This window comes from Acinonyx jubatus, chromosome D3, assembly GCF_027475565.1.
Source record: "Acinonyx jubatus isolate Ajub_Pintada_27869175 chromosome D3, VMU_Ajub_asm_v1.0, whole genome shotgun sequence".
Classification (NCBI taxonomy): Eukaryota; Metazoa; Chordata; class Mammalia; order Carnivora; family Felidae; genus Acinonyx; species Acinonyx jubatus.
Genome location: NC_069392.1, coordinates 17844017 through 17857166, shown reverse-complemented (window position 1 = coordinate 17857166; position 13150 = coordinate 17844017). Strand labels below are relative to the sequence as shown.

Below are 13150 nucleotides of genomic sequence, written 5' to 3'. Positions count from 1 at the left end.
GGGGGGGGGGGCTGGGCAGGGGGCGGTGGGGGTCTAATGCGCATGTGCCGGAGGGCCCGCGGAGCAACGCCCCCTGGCTCCTGGTGGGGCTTGGAAGCCTCTGGCGGGAGGGTGAGTTTTCTTTGGTGTTTTAGTCTTTCATTCATTGTACTCAGCAGTCACACCTCTGCCTTGGGGCCCGTCCCTTCACCTCTCCGCAGTGGAAAGGAGCTGGAAGTACCTGCCCCACGGGGTTGTAGTTGGGGTGAAATTAGCATTACAATAGTAATTTGTTTTGCCCTTAGGTCCGGGTGCACGCCCCTGTTTTCACAACCTACTTTACTGGTCTGAAACTAGGGCCTAGTGCGGTCCTGCGTTTAGCCTAACCTATAAGATTTGGAATTGAGGTCTTGAAGAGTAAATTACAGAAACTCTTCCCAATACACCTGCGATTCTTCTTGTTCCCTCCCTCCCTCCCCGCGTCCAAACCATCAACAGGCCTCTTGGCTCTATCTCCAAAACAAACCCCAGATTCAGCTGCCGCTGTGCGTCGCCTGGCTACCATCCTGGCCTCTCCCCTCTTTGCCGCCAGAGTGATGCTTTTGAAATGTAAATGACATCGTGGTAATCCCCAGGTAAAATCCTCCTATAGTTTTCAAATCGGTTTTAGAATTAACCCCAGCTTGTTACGCTGCTGGTAGAGCTGTTTCCCCGCTCGGACGGGAGCCCCTACTACTGCGAGGTGGCCGAGTCTGGCTTTCTCACATTCACTGGACAGTCCAGCCTGTCCCTTGCCTGGCCTGTACGGCCTTGCACACGCTGCCCCCCCCAACCTGGTAAGCTTTGGGTCTCAGGTCCCTTCCTCTGAAAGGCCTCCTCCTCCCCCACTTTCTAGCTGGTCACTCTATAGCTTCTGTACTGTCTATACTTGTTTATTTCCTTGTTCGTCTCCACCTCCAAAATTGAACCCTGCTGGGGGCAGGGACTTTTATCTGACTGCTGTTGTGCTCCAGCGCCTGGGGCAAGGAGCCCGGTGTGTAAGGAGAGAAGCCCCTAACTCAACTTCATTTGAGCTTCCGGCCACTTTGGGAAACAGTTCAGCAGCTTGCGTATCAAGTGAACCGGACGCTTACCACGCACCCCTGCAGTTCACCCAAGTGCAATTAAAATCTGCATTCGCACAAAAGCTCATGCGTGAATGGATACGGTGATTTCATTTGTAAAAACGTGCCTCATGGGGTGGGGTGGGGTGGGTAACAAACTGTGGGGCATCCATACAATAGAATGCTACCTAGCAGAAGGAACAACCAACCAATGCAAACAAGGGGTGCGTCTTGAAAGCTTTTGGACTAAACGAAAGGCCAGACCCAAAAGGCTGTATATTGTATAGACTTCCTAAGAAAGTCTGGAAAAGACAAAACTATAGGGACAGGCAACACCTCGGTGGTTGGAAGCTCAGGGGTGAAAGGGAGCTGATAAGAGGCTTGGGGGGATCTTGTGGGGCGACAGAACCCCAGGGAGCCTCTGGAGATTCCTTGCGCTGGTGGTCACACAACTGTGTGCTTTTGTCGAAACCTGCACAACTGTGCGCCGAGATCATTCAAAAAGAGGGCTCCGGTCTCCCCGAGCGTTCGTTCATTCCACTGGGGGAGACAGACAGTAAAGCAAAATTAGGAGCACTGACGGAACCTACCATTTATTTGGAGCACAGAAGCATTTCGCACACATCTTATCTAATAACCCTCATGCTCCTCTCAGGGCATAGGTTTTATAGCCCTTACTGTATAGATGAAGCAATTCAAACCCAGAGAGTTTTAGCAACCTGTAGGAGCCACACAGCTAGGGTGGTGGAGACGGATAGAGGAGCCATGGAATCGTGCTCCCACCTGGTGGCCCAGCTCCCTGCCTGGACGCCCAGTGGCCCCCTGAGGAGAGGCGACACCCAACAGCTGCTCCCAAACCACACAGGATCCTCAGCCGGCACAGTCCAGGTAGTCAGGCTGAAACCCGGCAGTGAGTGCCGCGCGCCCAGAAGGCCAGCAGGTGGCGCCAGGAAGCCGCCACCATACTGTTTGTAGGCGCCTGCATTTCCCAGCAGGCGGCGCCGAAATCCGCCCGGAAGCAGTCCTGCGGCGCGGGTGTCGTCCGCTTCCCGACAGCCCTGCCTCCGGTGTTGGCAGGGCTTAGGGCGCCGCGGGTGCTCTCTGGGGTTTCTCAGGGCGCCCTCGCCTCCCCCTGGCCCCACGCACGGGCAGTTCTTTTGGAGTTGGGCGTGCGGGTGATCTTTTGGGCCCCACGCAGTTCTTTTGGAGTTGGGCGTGCGGGTGATCACGCTTAACTGTTTTACATTCAGACTCTGAATCGTAGCCATTTGAGGATCGCTATGCTTACCCGAGGGGGTAGTGGCGTCGGAGGGCCGGTCAGCAGTGGGTGAAAAGGAGACAGGGAATCTGCTTTTCTGAGTGACTTTAGGCGAACCCCTTCACCTCTCCAGGCGTCCCAGGAAAGGCGTCCTTTCTTTATAAGGTCAGGTGCTTGGGGGTGGAATGCAGGCTTTGGGGGTTTTGCAAGCAGATTGTGATTCATAGCCAGGTGTGGGAGACCCAGGACATCCTGAGGGACCCTTCCAACTTCAACATCCTCTACTTCTGTTCTAGAACATGGTGTTAAAAGTGGGAACTTGAAAGCACCGCGGAGAAATGCAGTGGGACCACTTCACCAAGCCGATTTTTGGATCTGGGACCGAGCCTGGGCAATCTCTCTCTCCGCCCTGCCTCCGGCGCCCAGGTCTTTGCTTCGTGGAGACAGGATGGACAGATTCCTGGTGAAAGGGGCGTTAGGGGACCTTTTGGGAAAGAGGGAGCGAGAGGCGAGCGGAGAAGGTCCAGCAGGCCCGCAAGCGGACCAGGAGGGTGGCAGGAAAAGGCCAAAGGCGGAGACCCCGGGGAATGCAGGCCACCAGGCCGGCCCCAGCTGGCAGCACATCCGGGCTGAGGGCCTGAGCTGTGATTACACAGTCCTGTTTGGCAAAGCCGAAGCAGACAAGATTTTCCAGGAGCTGGAGCGGGAAGTGGAGTATTTTACAGGTAAGCAGAGGACCGTGTGTGTTGAAGACTTGTTTGATACAACTAGCGGTCTGTGTTTGGAGAAATAACGAACTCGGGAGCCATTGGTTACGGGTGACTTCATTTACTGATTCGACACCTATTCTTGGGCCAGGCACCTTGTTGGGCGCTCGGGACACAAACTGGAGAAAAGTTTGCCCACCCACCACCGGGAGCTGGCAGATGCTGAGAGTGACTTGCCACTTGGCCACTGATTAGAGTCATCTGGGAAGGTTAAAAATAAGAAAAAAGATGCTGCGTTCTACCCGGGACCAACTGAATCACAGTAGGGTGGGGGTGCAGCCTGGGCATCGGTGTTTTTAGAAAGCTTCCAGGTGATTCTGAGGTGCAGCTGGTCTCGTAGGAGACACAGCAAATAACCAGGTAGTTCCTCCCAACGGGGGTTCTCTGCATCACCTGGAGGACCTTGTTGCTTCTGAGAACGTGGATCACCGGCCCCTCCCCCACGCTCTAGCGGCTGTTTCCGGGTGACGCCGGGTGACACGAACGCACACTGAGAAGGCCTGCAAGGTGGCAGAGCACTTGCAGGCATAGAAAAGCCCACGGAGACCCCAGCCTACAGCCTCAGCTGCATTAATTTCACCTTCTTGGGGGCTCCACACCCTCGGTCCCCGCGGTTGGCGGAATCACCCTAGCGTGCAGCCTGACTTCAGCTTGCTTGCGTTTCAGCCTCTTGATACGTTCCCACTGTAGGCAAGACAATGAAGTCACGGTATTAAAAAAAAAGAAAATGGACAAGACCGTGTTTCTGTAAGTGTAGGACAAGAATCACTGTTCTTACATGAACATTTTGGACTAGCAACAGGGAGTTTTGTCCTTGGTCAGGAGACTAAATGTTACTTCCTGATTTCGTCCCCTTTCGATCCTGAATACTCAGGGAGCAAACGTGTGGGGTCCTCACCTGCCTGCCCTCCTGAGCTGCCATGTTCTATCTGCACAGGCGCGCTGGCCAGGGTCCAGGTGTTTGGGAAGTGGCACAGTGTGCCCAGGAAGCAGGCGACCTATGGCAACCCCGGGCTGACCTACACGTTTTCGGGCCTTACTCTGTCTCCAAAGCCCTGGATCCCAGTTCTAGAGCGCGTCCGGGATCGTGTTTCTGCAGTGACTGGAGAGACCTTCAACTTTGTGCTCGTTAACAGGTAACATCCTACCTGCGTTTTACTTTTTCTTCTTTAGGTTGCTGGACTGAACTGTATAAATCTTCTTCTTCTGAAGGCATGAGTTTAGATTTCACCATATTTTACTCATTTGTACAAGTTATTCCTTAGTGCAGCAGGGACAGCACCAACGGTCAGTCTTCGTGGAGCCCGTGCTGCACTGGGAAGCGAGAGGGGATTGTCTGATGAACAGTTGAACGAGATCATTCGAGATGCTGACAAGTGTCTGAAAGAAAATTAAACAGGCTGATTTTGCTAAAGAATGGCGAGGAGGAAGGGATCTGGGTTTAAGTCAGGGTTTCTCAGCAGCGACACTGATGTTTCAGGCCAGATGATTCCTCTTGGGACTGCCCTGTGCATCACAGGATGTGAGCAACATCCCTGGCTTCCACCCACTGGATGCCAGGGGCATCCCCTTCCCAGTCGCAGCCACCAGAGTGTCTCCAGACATTGCCAGGCGTCCCTTGGGCGGGGGACAGAATCGCTCTGCTTATGAACCCTGAGTTTAGGGGAAGGTGGTTAGCAGAGGGCTTACCGAGATGCTGATGTTGGAGTTGGAGACTAACTGGAGAGAGGGCATGAGCCACACAGACATCTGGAGGAAGAGCAGAGGGGGCTTGGGGTGCGTATAGAACGGAAATCCCACTGATGTGGCTGGAGAAGTGAGGGAGAGAGGGGTACCAGGAGCTCAGAGATGGGCACTTACGATTATCTGTGCAGAGTCTAAGTGTAGGGAGAAACCATCTTATGTTATACTGGTTTACGTACACAAACTGGGAGGAGTGGAAGACGTGTCCATGGCTTCTTTTGGTGAGGTGTGTTTTAAGGTGAGGGATCAAATAGGAAGAGGTAAAATGGAGACCAGGCGCAGTTCATCTGCGCACCCGGAGGAGGCCCCCCCGCCCCTGCAGAACCATGAGCGGGGGCTGCACCTCGCACCTTTCACGCAGTAGGACAGCAAGCGTTCTGGCACATTCCGGGAGGGAGCCGTTTTGTACATCGTGCTTGTTTTCTCGTGGCAGGTACAAAGATGGCCGTGACCACATCGGCGAACACAGAGATGATGAAAGGGAACTGGCTCCCGGGAGCCCCATAGCCTCGGTCTCCTTTGGGGCCTGCAGAGATTTCTTCTTCCGGCATAAGGATTCTCGGGGGAAGCAGCCCTCCCGGAAGGTGGAGGTGGTCAGGCTTCAGCTGGCCCACGGAAGTTTGCTTATGATGAACCACCCGACCAACACTCACTGGTATCACAGTCTCCCCGTCCGAAAGAAGATTCTAGCTCCACGGGTCAATCTGACATTTCGCAAAATTCTGCCTACTAAAAAGTAAAAACTTTGTCAGCATTTTGTAAGTCTATTTTCTCTTCCCGCTCTACTCCAGGAGGGAACTGGCATCCCCTTTCCGAAAAGGGAACACAGAAGAGGCTTAATCCAGGCGTAGGGCTTATTGCACAGCGATGCAGGATTCCGAAAGAGGATGGCTTTATCAAATTGGTCAAGTATGAAAGAATACCAGTTGATTTTTTTTCCTAACAAAAAGATTCTTTTATTACTATAATACACAGCAGATACAAAAGGTACCTTTAGCAAATACATAAATCAGCAGTTATTATGGCATAAACTACTAGTTTAACTTCAGTTTTTTGCCAAGAGAAGCCACTTTGTAAATAACTTAAAGCCAGAAATAAGATGATGTGGCTGCTACTCAATGCCTAATAATTTACGAAATGAGGAAGTCAGCTTTAAGTCAGGTTAAGAGACTGCACAGATTATCATTCACATTTACAACCTTGGCTCCCACCCTGGCCTCTGACCAAAGATCTGCTGACAGCTAGACGTTCAGAGGATCGTCACCTTTCGTGCCCAGCGTGTCTCTTTAGTGGCAGGCTTCAAAGAGTAATCGGTGGCAGGAGAGCAGTGACCGAAAGCTGCGACTTTGCAACGCCGCGTAAGGTCACATAACTGGGGGTTTGTTCCACCAGACCCAGGCAAAATAGTGGACTGGGTTCAGCGTCAAAGCCAGGGCCTGCCACGGAATCAGGAAGGGGCGTCAGCAGTGAAGGCCTCAGATGCTTCGAACTGTTCCTCTCTCCCTGATGCCCGGGGCCTGGAGAACCTTCACAGTATTTTCAATCGGTAGTGAGTCTGGAGTCCTCGGGGGTGAGTGCCGGGCCAGGCGGGATGGTGATCGCCTGGGCCACTTCCGCTTTCAGCCAACACCCAGGCATCGTCTAGAAGTGTCTGCCAGCCTGCCCCCACCAGAAGGAGCATGGTCCTCAGCCTTCCCTCAGGGGACCTTTTAGACAGCTCTGATTCCAAATCTTAACTCTGAGGAGTCCATTTGAGTTTGGTATCTTTTTTTTTTTGTTTAAATAAAACTAGCTAAAACATAGATACTACTGTGTGTCCTCAAACTTCCTGTGGTCCTGAGAGGCATTCATGAGACTTATCCAAAGAGGGAAGAGAGTGCTCAATACAGTCTTTGTATCAGGCTACTAGAAACCAATAAATTTAGAGTACGGACCTGTAATGAAATGACAATACTAGATGATCAACTGTAATGATACGTTTTTTAAAAATTGAAAACTTTCTCTTTTTTTTGTGGGAAGGGCTGGGGTTTTGATGCTCACTGAGTCTTAACTGTTCACTTTACAAATGAGGAAACGGAGGCTCAGAAAGAAAGACTGCGGCCCCACGGTCAGTGCCCTTCCTTCTGAACCCAGCTCTCAAACCAAGGCTAGGACTGTCCTTTTACACAGCCCCCAGCTCCACCTGTAAACCTCAGGAGCTCTGCATGGGCCACGGAGTTAGGAACCACCGTCCAGAGTGGAGCTTAGGAGGCACAGATGCCAGCACGGAGGCGGCCCCGTCCCGGCTATTCGCGCAGTTTTAGGACGTACCGTCATCCCGTCTCTGGGGCACGGTAAGCAGAGAGTTAAGAGCGACCCGGGAGTTCACTCACAACTGACCGAGCAGTGAAAGAATTTCCCCTGGGGGCAGATCTGGCAGGTGCACTTTTACTACATATAAAGAATCCAAAGATTAAAAAAGACCCACAGAAAGAGGAGGTGGGTGTTCTTGAGGCGTCTCGTAACTGTCCTGTTGCCATCCGTTGAGAAACTTGGAAGGAACAGAGCTTTCCAAAAATTGTTTATAGGACTCTTGGACAACGTATATTTTCCCAAATGGACGTGCTACAAAAGCAATCGAAAGGGAAAGGCACTTTTTCTTCTAAATTGTTGCCTTTAACAATTTCACCAATTCTCGTGAACGATTTTTATGGGCCTGCTTATTAAAAATAAAAGATCTGGGCTGAAACCAATCAGAGGATTAGACAAAGTTACCTCCCCTCTGAGAACACCTAATGTGGCCGAATATAAAAAAGGTGGCTTCCAGAGTTGGATTTCTTTTAATTAGCAGGTGAGTAAAAAGACGTTCTACACAGAATGAATGCTGTCCCAGCACAAGGACACCGTCCGGTGCGCACCATTCAGGGAGCCTGATCTGGTTTGAACTGGGGCCACTGGCTCCTGCGTGGAGCCTGCTCTTAGAACACACCAGAAGGCTGAGGACTCTAGTGGGGCCTCTTGCGTGCACACAGTCTGATTTTGCCTTGTTCCTGGCCCGTGTGGACAGTGCCACGGCTCTAGCTCCGGAGCCGGGGTGGTCATTCCTCCGACCTGTACTCCCGGCCCTGGTGCTGCATCTTGGAAAGGACGCGCTCGTAAAACAGCAGGTAAGCGCTGGAGGACAGCACCTCCTGCAGGCTCGCCTTGCGGACGGTGTCATCGGAGATCCACAGCCACTGGTTGCTGGTGGAGAGAGGGTTCTTGGCCGAAGGAGGGGACCGTCGGTAAGTCACGAAGTGTCCTGAGTGCATGTCTCCATGGTGGACGACAACCGCCATCAGCCGGAAGAGGTACGTGGAGGAACTGAATGGGAGGAACGGACGCCAGTGGTTTACCGATAGGAAAAAGGGTTTCGGGCAAAAACAAAAAGTAAAAGAATCCTAGATGTTCAGTGACGGGGGACTGATTCGACAGTACATCCGTACAAGTGATTACTACACAGCCATGACAATAGGGACTGATACTTACTGGCATGGGAAGATGCCCATTCCGTGAGTGTATGTACCCTGTGTGTAAGCACACGTACAACTTTAGAGCGGAAGGCTTTAGGGATTTAACTGCTCATCTCTACGTGGTATCCTGAGAAATTTGAAATCTCCTTCTTCATACTCTATACATACATTCACACGTGTATACACAGAAGACATATATTTAAATTCTACGGACTTTTAGAATTCTTATTTTTAAAGTGATTTCCGTTTTGGACGAAAATAGGAATGCATAATAGTGAAATCACACCTTAAGATGAAAGAAAAATGTCCCTCCACATTGGCATTCATTTCTGTGCTAAGCTAATTTTGGAAACCAAGAGAAACAGCAGCGACAACGGATGAAGAATGTGCTCCTAAAGAGTGGCTCACCTGTAGTCAGGAACAACTGGGAGGGGGAAGGGCATTGGGGCTGGCAGGGTAGGCAATAAAGATGGGGAGCAGGCGCCATTCATAAAAATTTGTGTTTTCGGACCCCCTGGCTGATTCAAAACTGCAAGAGAAAAAGGCCCAAGGCAATTACAAGTCGCAGTAGCTGTGGGTAAACAAAACATGGCTTTGATTACCTTGGCTTAACTCCCCAGCAATGCTACAAAGAAAAAAAAACAAGTATTTCATTTTGTGTGATGTTGATTGATAAAATGTCCTTTTTGTCCTTGACTGTTTAATCCCAAGTAGAAAACGTGTGTCCAGCTCCTGGTCTGCTGTTCACTTTGAGAGCTCTGTGAACCTTAAAGACTCCTATCCCTGATCCCTGTTTGCTAAAGACGCGCCAGAGTTAAGCTGTAGCTAATTTACTGACATTTCGACAAAGCCGAGCTTTCTCAACCTGGACGCTACTGACACGTGGGCCGGATAATTCTTGGTTGTGGCGGGGGCTGTCCTGCGTGTGGCAGGATGTTTCTTGGCACCCCTGGCCTCTATCCACCAGATGCCAGTAACACCTGTCTCCCATTTGTGGCAACCAAAGATGCTACCAGCTACTGCCCAAAGTCTCCTGGGGGACAAAATTCCCTGGTGAGAACCACCGATCTAAACATTCTCTCTTCTTTAGTTGCCAGCTTCTAAAGAATACCAACGTGTAACAGCGTTAATAAATGTTTATTTATGGATACAGGTAAAATAATGAAGGAGATGCTGATGTCTTTTTTCCTTTCATGGGTCATTTTTGGGGGCCTGTAAGTACCAAGTCAGTCACTGTGGGTCATATGGTGGCCATAGCCAGCATGCTGTGACGACTAGCAGACCTGCACCCCGCCCCCTGCTCCCCCCAGGAAAGGAAGAACCCAGAGTGAGGCAGCCCTTGATTTAAAACAGAAGCTAAGGGGCACCTGGGTGGTTCAGTCGGTTGGGCGTTCGACTTTGGCTCAGGTCATGATCTTGCGGCTTGTGGGTTTGAGCCCCATGTCGGGCTCTGTGCTGACAGCTCAGAGCCTGGAGCCTGCTTCGGATTCTGTGTCTCCCTCTCTCTCTGCCTCTCCCCCTGCTCAAGCTCTGTCTCTCTTGAAAATAAACATTAAGAAAAAAATTTTTCAAACAGCGGCTAAGACTGAGCCCTCTTCCCACTACAGCTGCTTCTGACGTTCATCTATGGATCAACTGAGAAAAGGCAAAATACAGTCTCCCTGTGAATGATGTCCTGCCAGGCCACACAACTATGGATGCAAGAAAGAATAAAAGCAGTAAAGGACGCTGAGTCAGGAGCATCTGGGGTGCGGGGAAGACAGCCCTCTGGCTTGACTGGGAGCAAATGTGGGGGCTGAGTGTGGGCTCAGAGCCCTTAGAGTCTATGGGTTTTCCTCATCTATTTAATTCTAAAGAGCTCAATGTGTTACATAAGATAGCTTTTAAAAACTCCCCAACACTGGGGCAGCTGCGTAGCTCAGTCGGTTAAGTTCCCAGCTCTTGATTTCCACCCGGGTCATGATTCATAGTTTCATGAGTTCAGGCCCCACGTGAGCTCTGCGCTGAGGATGTGGAGCCCACTCAGGATTCTCTGTCTCTCTCCCTGCCCCTCCCCCACATGCATTCTGTCTCTCTCAAAGTAAAACAAATTTAAAAACCTGCCCATCACTACCTCTGGATCTCTCCCAATGGACTAACGCTTGCCCTCCGACCAGTCGTTTCGCCTCCTGGGGCCTCCGCTTTTCCCCTCAGCAGGGCTGAGGGTCCCAAGAGCTACCTGCGGTACTGGGGCCCGACTCCATTATTCATCTCTGGTGAGGACAGCAGTGGAACTAGATCAATAAGGAATTCAGTAACGAAGAAGTCAGTGATCATTAGCCAGGACCCTCCCTCCCCGCATCACCTGTATAAACGAGATGACCATACTGGGGGAAGAAATTCACTGGACTGCTCAGAGCCAACGAGCATTCAGTCAAAAGACCAGAATGCGATGTTAAGGTTGTCTTCCCAAATTTTTTCAACTATGATTTATCGTTTTTAAAACCATACATCTCATTACTATGGACGTTTGCCCTCTTTTAAAGGGATCTTCCCCCTCACACTCCCAGTGCTGCCGTTATCAGGTATTTAAGCCACGACCGGACAAGCTCCCTCGAGGCACAAGGGCCCCAGAAGGCGGTGACACCAAATCCCTTTTCTCTGTGCCACACGTTCCGTGCGTCGGCTCCTGGGGCACGCACCTGATCTGGAGGCGGCCGGCCTGTCCTGCAGGTCGAGCGAGGGCCCCGCGCTCTCGCCAGGTTTAGGGCTGTGCTGCCCGGGTCTGTGCCCCAGGAGGTGGTACTTGTAGATGTCCATCATCAGGAACTCATTGAACTGCACGTGCTCATGGCGCTTCAGGGGCGTGCCATGGCTGGACCAGCTCAGCCGCTGCAGGTGGATGCACAGACACTGAGGGAGCTGCGGGCGAGAGAAACCGAGGCAGCAGGCTGTCGGGGGCGGGACCCGGCGGGTCCCTGAGAGCTAGGCCGACAAGGTGTGTGGCGTGGGCTCACCTTCCCTAGTTTCAGCTGCTTGACAAAGGTGGTCCTCTGGTGTTCCACCTTCTCCCCATCCAACGTCCCTTTGGCTTCAATCTGAAATGAAAGAAACCTCTCTGCAGAATTTCTTGTAACGCAACATCTGCGGCAAGCCGCAGGGCCGGCCGGTGTTCCGCCTGGATTCAGCTGGCGCCCGACTTTGACCCTGCTGAAGGAGCTCAGCCCCCCAGTTAATCGTGACCTGTTGTCAGTTTTAGTCGTCAGGCGACAGTGACAGAGGGGGCAAGAGAAGTGAAGCAGCAACACTAGAACTCTGACGTGGGCACGTCACCTGTTCTGTGTCTTCAAAAATTCTGCTCCACGTGGTTCCTCTTCTTCAGAGGATGAAACACAAATGCTTATGGGAGTCAGGCAGGGCAGGTAAGCGTCAGTACAGCAGGGCGTGAGACAAGGGGGCTGGTGGGGGGGCATATGTCGTGTCTCAAAGCACAGCAGAGTCTTCCTGTAAACATTCTGTGGATGAAGTAAAACTCATCCAGAAAAGACGTTTGGTCCATGGGCTACTGATTTCCCAGCCAAGTTACGTGACTGTGGCTAAAACGACCATCCGGGCATAGTCAGAAGAGCTCGCTGTGAGAGGCGCTCTATCAGGACACACAGGCCTAGGGGGTGACACTGGGGCTTAGGGCCATACCTGAGTACAGTTGTCACATACGACATCCCGCACTGATTCTGATGAGATAAAGTGGTGAAGGCAGTGGTCCAGGGTCAGTGGATGCCCCTGAAGCACCAGAAAACAAAATTCACGATTACAGCTTAAAAGAGAGCTATACTGAAACTCTTAACAGATGGCAGTGTGATCCCAGAGCTTTATTTGCTTTTATAGCCAATAAAGCTTCACAGATACTACTGGACATTCCCTGAGCAAAGTGGAGCTCAAGGCACCCTAGGCCTGCTCCTACGAGCTATTACGTAACATTGTAGAAACTTAAGGACTTCTACACTGTTTTAGATATCTTTGCATTTGAGAGTAACACGTGTATGTACACTCAAAAAAGCCAAAATTCCTGCAGCCAGAGAAAAACCATCCACTTTCTTCTCCCCCCACATTGGGCCATGGTACCACACACGACAACTAAGACAGGTTCAGCCAACCAAGCGTCTGAGTAATGCACAGCACCTCAGCTACACAAAATGTCTCAAAGCCCTTTCAGACTTAAATGTCTCCAAGATAGACGCCAAATAAACCATCGCGCAATACGTACCCATGTGGCAGCTGGAATACTCAGTGAAAGGCTATCGAAGGTATCGAATCGAACGGGACTCTGAAACAAACAGTGCAGAAAATCCAGAAAGGATGCAGGTTCAAGTCAAAGCTTTACAGATGGGAAGACACATGCCTATGAAACAGTTTAATATTTAGATGCCCAACATTTCCATAACGGAACACAGTGTACTTACCCAGAAGCAAATTCTAGGACAAACAACCTTGTCAACGTAACGGGCACAGTAATACCGAAGCACAGCTTGTAAGGTAACTACAGAACATACCTGACCCAGCAATGTAGGGATTTTATCCTCAGGAAATAACCCTGGACAAAACTACAAGGATGTTCATCACAGCATTATTTAAATTGGCGCAATGTGAATAACTGAAGTTTCTAGGGAATGATTAAATAAATTACATCATGTCCACATTAAAAACAGTATAGAAGAATCGTATGAGTATACAGAAAGATGTGCCTGTTACAGTATTAGTTGCAAAAAAAAAAAACAAAAACAAAAAACCAGATGATAAAACAGGGTAAGTGTTCCTGCTTTTGGTGAT

General features: G+C 50.8%; 2 protein-coding genes across 7 annotated transcripts in view; one reads left to right on the top strand and one right to left on the bottom strand.

Annotated features, from left to right (window-relative positions):
* The first annotated feature begins 2097 nt into the window (after positions 1–2097).
* On the top strand, positions 2098–6652 carry ALKBH2 (alkB homolog 2, alpha-ketoglutarate dependent dioxygenase). Of its 2 annotated transcripts, XM_015075883.3 has the most exons (4): positions 2098–2505; positions 2637–3065; positions 4045–4243; positions 5284–6652. In XM_015075883.3, exons 2-4 carry the CDS (start codon positions 2789–2791, stop codon positions 5588–5590), a joined length of 783 nt encoding a protein of 260 aa, XP_014931369.1. In that variant the 5' UTR covers positions 2098–2505; positions 2637–2788; the 3' UTR covers positions 5591–6652. The 2 variants fall into 2 exon arrangements, with proteins under 2 accessions (XP_014931369.1, XP_053062182.1); XM_053206207.1 differs by lacking the exon at positions 2098–2505 and having other exon boundaries at positions 2607–3065.
* The window catches only part of USP30 (ubiquitin specific peptidase 30), a 30249-nt gene continuing 21139 nt past the window's right edge, over positions 4041–13150 (bottom strand). For 3 of the 5 annotated variants that reach the window (XM_053206204.1, XM_053206203.1, XM_053206206.1), the window contains 7 exons: positions 12588–12647; positions 12017–12103; positions 11338–11418; positions 11023–11242; positions 9709–9879; positions 8750–8870; positions 4041–8192 (listed from right to left, as the gene is read on the bottom strand). In XM_053206204.1, coding sequence (XP_053062179.1) covers positions 7928–8192; positions 8750–8870; positions 9709–9879; positions 11023–11242; positions 11338–11418; positions 12017–12103; positions 12588–12647 — 1005 coding nt within the window. In that variant the 3' untranslated portion in view covers positions 4041–7927. The remainder of the gene's footprint in view (positions 8193–8749; positions 8871–9708; positions 9880–11022; positions 11243–11337; positions 11419–12016; positions 12104–12587; positions 12648–13150) is intronic. The other 2 variants (XM_053206205.1, XM_027044031.2) reach the window with 2 other exon arrangements.

Coding starts and splice junctions, on each gene's coding strand:
- ALKBH2 (XM_015075883.3), top strand. CDS start 2,789: ATGGACAGATTCCTGGTGAAAGGGGCGTTAGGGGACCTTTTGGGAAAG. Junction 3,066..4,044: donor GGAAGTGGAGTATTTTACAG/GTAAGCAGAGGA, acceptor CTATCTGCACAG/GCGCGCTGGCCAGGGTCCAG. Junction 4,244..5,283: donor AACTTTGTGCTCGTTAACAG/GTAACATCCTAC, acceptor TTCTCGTGGCAG/GTACAAAGATGGCCGTGACC.